We start from the raw sequence: 12,322 nt of genomic DNA, 5'->3' as shown, positions 1-12,322 counted from the left end.
CTTGCTCTGCATTCAGGGGTCACTCCTGGCAGGCTTGGGTGTATGAGATGCGAGGGATCAAACCCAGGTCCAGAGTGTGCAAGTCTAGCACCTGACAAGCTGCATTGTTGCTCTGGCCCGCCACCCCCAGCTTCACAAATTCCTCTCTCCACTGTAAGTTAGCAGAGCAAAGCTTTCACAATCATTATCTTCACCAGCTCCCTAACCTTAGCTGGCCATGAGGATGCAAAGGTTCTAAGCATCCCCATGCATTACACAAGCAAGCAGCAAGCCTACGGCTAGATTCCAAAACCCTAACCACTCCAGACCTGTCCAGGAGCGGACAAGAGACAGCCTCTAGAAAGTGAGGTCAGAGTCCACTTTCTTTTCACCCCTCCAAAATTCTGACAAATAAAATTTAAAATGCTAAACCCCTGCCTAAGCTCTATTTTTGTTGTGTGTATTTGGGGGCCACACCCAACTATGCTCAGGGCTTACTCCTGGGGGACCATATGCAATGTTGGGGGTCAAACCCACATCAGCTGCATGCAATGCAAGTATCTTATCCTCTGTACTATCACTCCAGGCCAGGAGCACCACTGGGCGTTGCGAGAAAAGAAAAGAAAAAAAAAAAGAGTGTATTGACAGGGCCAGTACCTACAGTGGGTAGGGTACCCGCCTTGCACACAGCCCACCTGGGTTCAATTCCACAGCATCCCATATGGTTTCCAGAGCCCCACCAGGAGTAATCCCTGAATCCACAGCCAGAAGAAAGCCTTGGGCACAGCTGTGACCCCCAAAGAAATAAACCAAACACACACACACACACACACACACACACACACACACAGTGTTTTGAGTAAATCATACATATTTATACTAAGCACATGAATGTGTTGATAAGAGAATTGTAGAAACCCTGGCAAGAACAGCAATCAAGAACTACTTTTCAAAAGTATCTTGCTAACAGGGAGGAGACAGAGTACAATTGGCAAGGCACTTGCGTTGTGCATGGCCCACGTAAGCACCCCGTGGTCTCTGAGCCCTGCCAGGAGTGATCCCTGAGCAGAGCCAGGAGTAAGTCTTGAGCACCACAGGGTGTGACCCCCGAACACAAAAAATTTTAAAAACGCTGAAGTTTGTAAGATCTTTAAATTGGGCAGTGTTCAAATTACACGCAGGGGGTCCACATTTGCAGCACCATGTACTCTCTGAGCACTGAAAGGAGGGGCCCTTGAGCATTATGAGTAAGATCCTAAAACAGAAATAAAAATTCTACTCTGCTCAATTTTTTAATTCCCAAAAATTTCTTCTAATTACAAGTCTATACATTACAGATAACTTTGCAAACAGAACAAAACCTATAAAGAAAATTAAACTGCAAGCTCATTACTCAAAAAATAACTATCAACTTACTCCTAATTCATTTTTCTTATTTTTGGGGGGTAGGGCCACACCCTACAGTGCTCAGGTCTCACTCCTGGCTCTGCACTCAGGGATCACTCCTGGCAGGTATGGAGAACCATTTGGGGTGCTGGGGATTGAGCCTGGATTGACTACGTTCAAGGCAAGCACCCTACTTCTGTACTGTCACTTTTATTTTTTTTTTTTGCTTTTTGGGTCTCACCCAGCGATGCTCAGGGGTTCCTCCTGGCTCATGCACTCAGGAATTGCTCCTGGTGGTGCTCAGGGGACCATATGGGATGCTGGGAATCGAACTTGGGTTGGCCATGTTGGCTGCGTGCAAGGCAAACGCCCGACCCGCTGTGCTATCGCTCCAGCCCCCTGTACTGTCACTTTGACCCCTTCTTTTTTCTTATGCACGAACTTTATAGCTTTTCCCTTTTTTGAAACAAAATTGATAGAATCTGACAGCCTTCTTTTCCCACTTACACAGGCACTACCTGATGTTCTTCCAGAAACCTAGAAGTGCTTTATTAATGGCTACATAACATATTCTCCTACCAATTCATCAAGTTTCCTTGATTCGACTCCCCCTGACCTTTCTTCAGTTTGGGCCACAGCCTGCGGCACTCAGTGGTTACTCCCAGTGCCTTGTTGAGGGTGGAAGGGTCCTGCCCAGCAGGACTGGGGATGGAAGCCGGCCTCCAGCAGCAAAGCATGTGCTCAGCCATTCCAGTCATTTCCTGGCCTCATCTGACATTTCTCCGGGCGGTTTCAATTTTCTCTACAAGGTTATCAGGACAAAACAGAAGGACCGGGCAGGACTGCTGTTTCCTACGTCAGCCTCGCACTCTCCTTGAGAAGAATTCAATCTCCCAGTGTCCTTTTTAAATCTCCTTAGCCGAGCCTCTGGAAATGAAAGGTTCTGGATGAATCTGCCAGGAAAACAAGTTATGTGATGGATGCATTCACACAGCCGTTCTGTGAAATCATTATTGCTTCCACTTAAAAAAAATTATTTTAGGGGCCGGAGAGATAGTATAGTGGCTATAGTAGTTAGATAGTCGGGAACTTTGCACACGGCTGAACAAGGTTCGATTCCAGGCAGCCCGTATGGTCCCCCCAAGCACCGACTCCTGAGCATCGTGGGCATAGTGTGGCCCCAAAGCAAAACCAAATAATTTTAGGTACCATTACTTATAATACTGATACTAGCAAAGACTCATGCAAAATAAATAAATAAATTCTAACACCACATTCCCCCACCAAGGTCAGTTTCCCTCCACATGCCCTAGTGTCAATCCCTCCCTTGCCCCCTATCGTGATAAGCTTCCTACTAAAGACTGTTCTCAACTTTCTGTTGCTCAACTTTCTGTGTGTCTGAGTATTTGTTTCTTTACCATGTTCCTTTCTATCCCAAATCCGATGGAGATCACTGTGCATCTGTCCCCCCACTGACTACACTCAGCATGAAACTCTTCAGATTCATCCACGGAGCCAGAAACTGCGTGACTGTTGTCTTTGCCCCCATTCTCTCTGCTGGCTCTGAATGCAGGGATCAGTCCTGGCAGGGCTCAGGGGGAAGGGGAAAAAAAAGATTGGGGCTGGAGGGATAGCACAGCGGGTAGGGAGTTTTCCTTGCACACGGCCAACACAGGTTCGATTCCCAGCATCCCATACGATTACCCCGAGCACCACCAGGAGTGATTCCTGAGTGCAGAGCCAGGAGTAACCCCTGTGCACCGCAGGGTGCGACCCAAAAAGCCAAAATAAATAAATAAAGGATTTTCCTCTTTCTCATTTTTCAGCACTGGGAATTAAAACCATGGACTTACACATACAAGAGAAGTGCTACAAACTCTGGTTCTCAAAAGGACATCTTTTACTATATAGTCTTGAGTCTCTAAGCAAAGCTCTTTTTTTTTTCTTTTTCTTTCTTTATTTATTTTGGTTTTGAGCCACATCTGGCTGCATTCAGGGCTTACTCCTACTTCTGTTGCCCAGGGATCACTCCTGGCAGTGCTCAGGGGACCATAAACAGTTCTGGGATTCAAATCCAGGTCAGATTCATGCAAGGTGATTTTACCTTACTCACTGCTATCATTCCACCCCTCCACAAAGTTTTCTTAATATCCAAATTTTGTTGTTGTTCTTGTTGTTGGAGGGGGTGGGGTTGGAGGGAGCAACCTGTGCTTCTTAGAGGATCATGCTAGGGATGGAACACACATCTCCCACATGCAAAGCATACGCTCAAACCCTTCGGACCACTTCCTCAGTCCTATAAAGGTAATTTTTTGAAGCTGAAATCCTCTTCAATTTCTCTTTGAAAGTACAATGAAATCACAGTTTTGTTTTTCTGATTTTAAAAGGCAAAATGATTTCACTGGATGGGAATTAAGAATATTTTCTCCAAAAGTTCAGCAACCCGGCCACTTTAAATCAACTATGCTGAAGTGGAGAAAAGAATACATCTGCGCCGGTGTGCTCAACCCAGGCTCAATTCACTGGTACCCTGTATGGTACCACCAGGAATAATTCCTGAGCACAGAGGCTGACGCAAGCCCTGAGCACCAATGAGTATGACCCAAAAGCAAAAAAAAAAACTAAAAAAAAAAGAAGCATAATATTGATGAACAAATATGCCCTGAAAATGTAGAAGTATTCTTCTTGGGGGACCATATGTGATGCTAGCAATCTAATGCAGGTCAGCCGTGTGCAAGGCAAGTGCTCTTCTCACTGGTACTACTGCTCTGGCCCTACTGATTTAAAGCAATTTATACTTTAATTTGGGGCCCCAAAGGGCTGAGCGTAGGCTTTGCGTTGCAGGAGGCCCAGGTTCAATCCCCAGCACCACATTAACTCCAAGCACTGCTGGGAGTGACCTCCAAGCACAGAACTGGAAACAGTCCCTGAATACCACTAGGTGTGGGCACACCCCCCCAATAACATAACATCTATTTTCATTCAACAAATATCTACTGTCCCTCCCACCCGCTCCACTCAGGCTGCTACTGTCTCTCAATTACTCTTCAGGTTCTTAAATGGAGGGAACAGACCATCCTGGAGAGAAGAAAAGCTTTGCAGCCAATCAGATCAGTTCAAACGTCCATGGTCAATTACTGCTGTCTCAACCTGACATGTCGCTTGGCTTATCTGAGGTTCTGCAATGGTGGCAGTCATACCACTTTTGCAGTACCAATGTGAGAAGGAAGACGACCTGTATAAAGCACTTGACCCAAACACACAGTGGTCCTCTTTCCAATCCCTCTCCTGCTCTATTGTCATGATGGGGGTTGCACACACTCGGCTCTGGTGGTGCTCACACACATTCTGGTTGCGGTGCTCATCCCAGGGACTGGAATCTCTGCCACTGGGCCCGCCTCTCTTTAATTGTGCTACTCGTGGGCGGGAAGCCACGATTTCAGTTATGGCGCTTACACACTCCTGGCTGTGCGGAGATCACCCACTGTGGTTGGTGCCAGGAGTCCCAGAAATCAGAGCTACTGAGCCCACCGTTGGTGCAAGCGGGTGGCCCCAGGGAACAAACTCATCAGTCTCATATTTGGAAGGTAATGCTTTAGTTGCTGAGCCATCCCCATAGTGGCTCAATAAATGCGTTAGAAATTTTAGTTTTAGAAATATTAGTTCCTTCTGTACCTGTGAGGCGAATGCATCAGCAGCCTGATGGCACCGTCAGACTTTCAGATACCCCAAAATTGCTGCTGTGCCTTTGGCCAGACCCCAAAAACTTGGGGCAAAGTTTACCAAGAAAGCAAATGGTCAAAAGTTAGGTATGTGGGAGACACACCCACAACCACCTCCGGCTCAGCTATATAACTGGAGGCATGGCCTCTCTGGTTCCTGATCGAACTGTTTAACGGCCACAATCCCAGAGACTCAGAAACAAATCTCGAAACCCAATGGCTATTGGCAGAAATGCATCGAGTCCCTACAGTAGGTTACCGGCACTGGGCCAACCCAGGTGGAAATAGGTTTTGTGCCTTGACCTCTTCCCCTTGATGGCTTGGTGACCGCCATTCTCCAGAGGCCACTGGACAGTCAGGTTTGGGCCTGCAGTGGCGAGACATGCAGGGCCTCACCAGATGGGGGTGGAACCGGCCCTTTGCCCCCATCCCAGCAAGACCCCGAGTCACTGCCTATAGGCGGCCTCTCTGGCTCGTGATCAAGCTGATTAATGGCCATGATCCCAGGGACTCCGAAACAAATCTCGAAACCCAGCGGCTTTTGGTAGAAATGCATCTGGACCGCATACAAGGTGGCCGCTAACTCAGAGCTTATTGGAAAGCCAGGTATGAGCCCGCATTGACAGGACAACTGCAGTCGCATGGGAAGGGGGGCGGTACTGGCTCGTCCTTCATGCCCTACCGAGGTCATGAGTTGCGCCCCACAAGTGGCTCTCTGGCACAGCCATACCACCAGATGCAGAGAAACGAATCTCATAATTATCTGGCTCTTTGCAGCAATTCAAAATCCGCGCAGCCACAATAGCGGCCACAAGACATTATATGAGTCTCAAAACCAGCTATAGAAGACAAAGTATTTCACAATGCCTTTCAGGAATTCTGATTGTTGGGGGGGAAATTCTAAACAATAATAGTGCATCATTTGTCGAAATAATGAATGTAATCAATGGAGAGAAGAATTAAAGTAGAAATCATCTGCCTCACAGGCATTGGGAGGGGTGGGAGGGGGGTATATTGTGCTTCTTGGTGGTGAAAAATGAGTACTGGTGAAGGGAAAGGTGTTTGATCACTGTATGACCGAGACTTAAACCTGAAAGCTTTGTAACTTTTCCCACAGTGATTCAATAAATAAATATAAGAAGAAGAAAAAAAAATAGTAGCGTCCCCCCCAAACATAAATAAATAAATATTAGTTCCTATTTTTCTCATTGTATTCCACTAAATTTATTCAAGGTTTCTATGAGTATCATGTTAAAAAGGATAATGGATACGGGGGCGAGTACTGCTATCAAGCTGAGAAAAATTCATGGTCAGCATATAGCTGACTCCTGGAAGTGAAAGCAGTTGAAAAGCTGGGCCTTCCCCATTAAACACTAAACTTGCCTACTCTGAGAGACGTGCGTAGAATAGTTAAGTTCATACAGAACTGAAGAGGAGACTGCTTATAACCTCAGATACCAGCAAAGGGCACGCTATCTGGCCACTAAGATTTAGTATCTTAGACTTAGAGGCTTACACCATTACCTCAGCCAGACTGACCCATGATGAATTAATAACCTGGCATGCTATCAGGATCTGGAAGGCTATTTATCCTTCCATCAAACCTGTCAACAGAGAATCCTAACCTCTTAACTTACCTGTGGCTGCCTTTCCCTGGCCTTTCTTCGGCTGCTTTGGGGCTGTGTACTGGAAGAATTCATTTCCATGGCCAGCAGCTGCCTGATCCAATTCAAACAGAGAAGCCAATCTGGCACTGTTGATAGAAAACAAAAATGACACTTCATCAAACAGATCTCAAATTTGGAATCCTTATGAAAGTTTCTCACCTCCTGACTACATATATTCAATACTCGAGTGGCAACCAAGGGCCTCTGAAATTAAGATTGTATTTCTACTCTGAGTGGCTGGCATCAGTTGACCTTGTCCACCCACAGGATTTCAACCAACACATCTCAGAATTTATAAACTGTGATGATTGGTCCAGACTGTCTTTTTTTTTTTTTAATCTTAAATCTGGCACCGAGAATGAAACCCAGAGCCTCCGGCCCCTCATAAGGCAAGTGCTCTACTGCTTATTCCCCTGCCCTCTGCAGTCTCTTTAAATTGCATATTTTTTTTCTTTTTGGATCACACCCAGCGAAGCACAGGGGTCACTCCTGGTTCTGCACTCAGGAATTACCGCTGGCAGTGCTCAGGGGACCATATGGGATGCTGGGAATCGAACCCGGGTCAGCCGCGTGCAAGGCAAACGCCCTACCCGCTGTGCTATTGCTCCAGCCTCTAAATTGCATATTCTTGATTTTTATAAATTTTAGTATCCTTTTCGATTTTCGCTTTTTAGGCCACGCCACGCAGTGCTCAAGGCTTCCTCCTGCTTTTGCACTCAGGGAAAACTCCTTCAATCCTGGAGAACTCAGGGGTGCACAGAGGTGCCACAGATCCAGTTCAGATTAGCCACCTGCAAGGCTACTGTCTTCGGGTATTATTCTCATACTATGGTTTTTATATCCTGCAAATGAATGTGATCATTTATGCCTGTCCCTCTCCATCTGACTCATTTCACCCAGCACGACACTCTCCATGTCTATTCATGTATAAACAAGTTTCATGACTTCATTTTTTCTAATGGCTGCATAATATTCTGTTATGCAGATATTCCATAGTTTCTTAATCCATCATCTGTCCTTGAGCACTTGAGCTGTTCTCAGATTCTGGCTATTAAGAATAGTGCTGCAATGAACATAGGAGTGCAGATGCCTCTTCTGTATAGTGTTTTTTGACCCCTAGGTATTCTCAAAAGTAATATTGCAGGGTTTTATGGAAGCTCAATTCTCAGTATTTTGAGGAATGTCCAGTATTTTCCTAAAGGATGGACCAGTCGGCATTCCCACCAGCAGTGAATGAGAGTTCCTTTCTCTCCACATCCATACAAGCACTGGTTGTTCTCGTTCTTTTTGATGTGTGCCAGCCTCTGTGGTGTGAGATTGTTTTTATTTGTTTTTATTTTAATTGTTTTTAATTTTAATTGTTATTTTAATTGTCTTTATTTGGATTTCCCTAATGATTTGTGATGTAGAGCATTTTTTCACATACCTTTCGGCCATTTGTGTTTCTTCTCTGAGGAATTTATGTTCATCTCTTCTCCCCATTTTTCTTATAGGGTTGGATGTTTATTTCTTGTAAAGCTCTACCAGTCCCTTATACCCTTATCAGATGAGTGTCTGGGAAATAATTTTTCCAATTTTGTGGGCTGTCTCTGTATCCTGGTCATCATTTTCTTTGAGAAGCAGAAGCTGCTTAATTCAATGTAGTCCCGCTTGTCCATCTTTGCTCCCACTCGCTAGGTCAACTGTGTTTCATCCTTGAGATGCCTCTGGCTTCGGAACTGTCACGGACAGTTCTGCCTATGTTTTCCTCTATGTACCTTATGGATTCAGGTCTGATATCAAGGTCTTTAATCCATTTTGATTTGACCTTTGAAAATGGCGTTAGAAAGAGTTCTGACTTCTTTGATTTTAAATGTAGCTGACCAGTTTCCCCAGAACTACTTATGAAGAGGCGTTCCCTGATCTTTGTTTTGCTCCTTTATCAGGATATTCTTTCTCAGGAGGTTCAACTCTATTCCATTCTGAAGGTCTGCCTTTATTCCAAAACCATGTTGTTTTAATTTCTATCACTTTGTAGTACAGTTTGAAGTTGGGGAAGGTGATGCTTTCCATCTTCTTTTTCCCAAGGACTGCCATGCAATGATTCTTCATCAACCATTCTTTATCATCCCTTGCAATGAATTTCAAGCCTCACCCATTCCAGGAAAAAAAAAGTGCTCTAGCTAAAATCACTATGAACAACCTTTCTGTTACTAAATACAGGTAAAATAAAGTCCTGGGTGAGAGAGAGAGTACCAAGTAAGGGCCCCTGAGTCAGACTAGGTCTGATCTATAGGTGCAGTTCCAGTAGACCTGGAGTTGGGTGTGGCCCAACAAAAATAAATAAATGTATGTCTTTATCTACTTGCCTTGTGCCAAAGAAATGCTAAATAACTCTTTGTTCTTACATAAGTATTTCCCAGAAACTTCTGTGGAGATCTGTTGCAGAGCACTGCCCAAATAATGGGATCAAATGCTCAAATGCGAATAGGATTCCTCTCCAGCGACTCCCCATTTCTCTACCAAAAGCTGATGATGGCCAAATCTGTAGCCCCACTCTAAAGTCTGCTGGGTGCCAGACATCACATATATCCAACGGGAGACAAATTCAGAACCAGACACAGATCCACCAATCCTCACTGTCCTAGTGAAATGTGGGCTTAGTCCTGTGCTCCCTCTCTTGGTGAATGACAATTGCCAGATTTGGGGAGTCACTGCAAAGGCACAAGTACTGAAACACAGCTATATACTTGGGACCGAGATCTACTACAACAAAGGATATACACAGGGCTGGAATGATAGTTCAGGGGCTGGAGTGATAGTACAGCGGGTAGGGCATTTGCCTTGCACGCAGCCAACCTGGGTTCAATTTCCAGCATCCCCGATGGTGCCCTGAGCACCGCCAGGAGTAATTCCTGAGTATAAAGCCTGCCGATAGCACAGCGGGTAGGGCGTTCGCCTTACAAGCGGCCAACATGGCCGACCCGAGTTCGATTCCTCTGCCCCTCTCGGAGAGCCCGGCAAGCTACCGAGAGTATTCGATATGCCAAACACAGTAACAGTAACAAAGCCAGGAGTAACCCCTGTGCATCACCAGGTGTGACCCAAAAAGCTAAAGAATAAAATAAAAAGAAAGATATTTCAAAGGTTCAAAGGTCTAAGTTCATGCCTGATATGTGGAGCCTCTTGGTTTGATTCTTGAACTACAAGGTCCCCCCAAGATTAGTCACTAAATGGCTCTCACAGGCCCCAGAGTACTGCTTAGGTAACTACACTCCCAGAGAAGTGACACAAAACATATGTAAATTGCAACCTGTGAAACACAGTCTACAGGAAATCTCATGAGAGATTAAAAACTGCCCCAATATTTGGGTGCAGGTGGCAAGGTGGGCAGGGGTGGGGGCGGGCGGGCCCAAGTATTGAACCCAGGGCCTCACACATGCAAAGCCAGTGCTCTATCAGTAAGCCACATCCTCAGTCCCCCTAAATGCCCTATTTTTTTTACCGGGAGCTCATGACACAGGCACATTCCAGCACACATCAAAATTCTAGACTCTCAAACGGAGTATAAACCACATTGTTTGGGGCCCCTGAGATAGCTCAAAGGGGTGGAGCAAATGCCTTGCATGCCTGACATCTATCCCCTGCACAGCATGGCCCCTCAAGCACCACAGATGTAGCCCTGATGGCCCCCAGCACCACCAGACTGCACCAGAGTCATCAAGCTCTCACCACCTAGTGAGTGGCCACCAGCCTCGAAACCATCACTGGAGGGGGCCCCTACAAAATCAAAGTAATTTTTAAAGAAAACATACAGCTTGGACAGCTTACTTTATTTTTTAGGGGGGCACACCCAGCAATGTTCAGGGGTTACTCCTGGTGGTGCTTGGGGGACTATATGGGATGCCAGGGATCGAACCCAGATTGGCCGCGTGCTAGGCAAATGCCCTACCCACTGTATTATCATTCTGGCCCCAGCTCGCACAGTTTAGACACAATGAGGCGTTATCATTTACAAAAAAAGTTCAATTAGCAAGGAAAACTGTTTACATTCTAATGCAAGGCCAACAGTGTAAGCAGGATCCTTTGTGTTCACTCTTCACTATAAACATCCACAACTAAAACTAAAATCTGGACATCATCCTTGACTTTTCCCCCTGGTGCTCAAAGACCGAGTCTATTTGATTTGACTTCTTAAATAATTCTCAAACCAGTTCATTTTCCGTCCTCACTGCCATTTCCCTTGTTTAGGCCAACATCCTACCCACCTAGCTTGAACTATTATAATAATTTCCCTACTTGGTCTTGCCTGCTTCACATCCCCTTCCCTCCCTATCCCCACAAACATTTTCCAAAGTCATCTTTCTAGACACCAAATTGATCATGTTTCTCTCCTGAAAAACTTTAATGAGCCGGGCATGCAGCTCAGTGGCAGAACATGTACTTTGTGTGGGTGAGGTCCTAGTTTTGATCCCTCCCCACAGCCAACTCAATACTCCCAGAATAAAGAAATTAAAACTCCACAAGAAAGCTTTATAGGCCCCTTTGGAACCTCAATTTTTATTTCCTATGGGCCATCTCTGATCTCTTTTTGTGAGCTACGGCTGCAATGAAGAACTTCAAGCATCTCAAACAAGACAAAATCACTCTACTCTCTAGCCTTTAGACAAGATGGTCCGCACTGTCTAGATTAGATTATCTTCCCAGGAGCGCTCTGAGATTTCTCTAGCACTATAAGGATGCAAAGTCTTAAACAAACGCCAAATGTCTTAGATAAAAAGCTGACTTCATGGGAGGGGTCCTAAAGGCTAAACAGAGGTTGCCTTTGAGATTTTATCTATAAACCCTTCCCAAGAAAGGTTTCCTAATCTTACCACTGCACTATCTGCATACTTTGGCTTTATAATGTTTCCCTTTCTACCTTCCAGCCTGACTTTCCCATTCTCCCACCTGTCTTGTGAGTGTGAAGGTTTGATCCCAGGTATGACCCTGATTACTACAGGAAGGGGCCATACCTGGCTCTACTAAGAAGAACCTGGCATGGCCCTGGTCCTTCAAGCAACACTGGGTATGGCCCCCAATAACACCAAAAAGTAACATGTTTCTCTGGGTCTTCATTTATACAACACAGAGAGGTTGTTAACCAATTTATTTTCTCTCTTATTAACCTGTCCAATGCTTATTTATTTGCCTAGACTCTGAAAAATCCAGACGGGTACAGGATAATTTCCTTTGTGCCCCAAGACTGCTTTCATTTAACTATCTATTAAACACAACACTAAGTGCTGGGCATACACTGGTGAGCAAAACTGGAGCTTCTGTGCTCTAACATGGGAATGAGACATTTAGCGCTCATTAGCATTTTGCAAAACAAATTATTGGAAGTTACTTTATACTCTCAAAGTAGTAAACTCTTAGTTTCCTCTGAGTGCAGCCAACAATCCATATTAAAAGACTAAAGGTTTTAATGCAATTTCAAGTGTTGGCTAAGATCTAATAAAATTCTGAAGAAATGGAGATTTCTCTTTTAGGTGGGTTAATCTGGGCAAACTCCTTAAATTAGTAAGATTCAGAGCCACTTGGGCAATG

The 12,322-nt window shown here is 45.1% G+C and overlaps 1 protein-coding gene across 1 annotated transcript in view; it reads right to left on the bottom strand.

Moving 5' to 3' along the window:
* Nucleotides 1–12,322, bottom strand: part of FKBP15 (FKBP prolyl isomerase family member 15) — a 60,563-nt gene that overhangs the window by 42,661 nt on the left and 5,580 nt on the right. Inside the window, exon 2 of the mRNA XM_056109512.1 lies at nt 6,725–6,840. Within this exon, the coding sequence (XP_055965487.1) occupies nt 6,725–6,840 (116 nt within the window). The remainder of the gene's footprint in view (nt 1–6,724; nt 6,841–12,322) is intronic.

Source organism: Sorex fumeus, unplaced genomic scaffold (genome assembly GCF_029834395.1).
Source record: "Sorex fumeus unplaced genomic scaffold, SorFum_2.1 ptg000285l, whole genome shotgun sequence".
Taxonomy (NCBI): Eukaryota; Metazoa; Chordata; class Mammalia; order Eulipotyphla; family Soricidae; genus Sorex; species Sorex fumeus.
The sequence above is the reverse complement of the archived record's forward strand: the minus strand, read 5'-3'. Positions and strand labels throughout refer to the sequence as shown.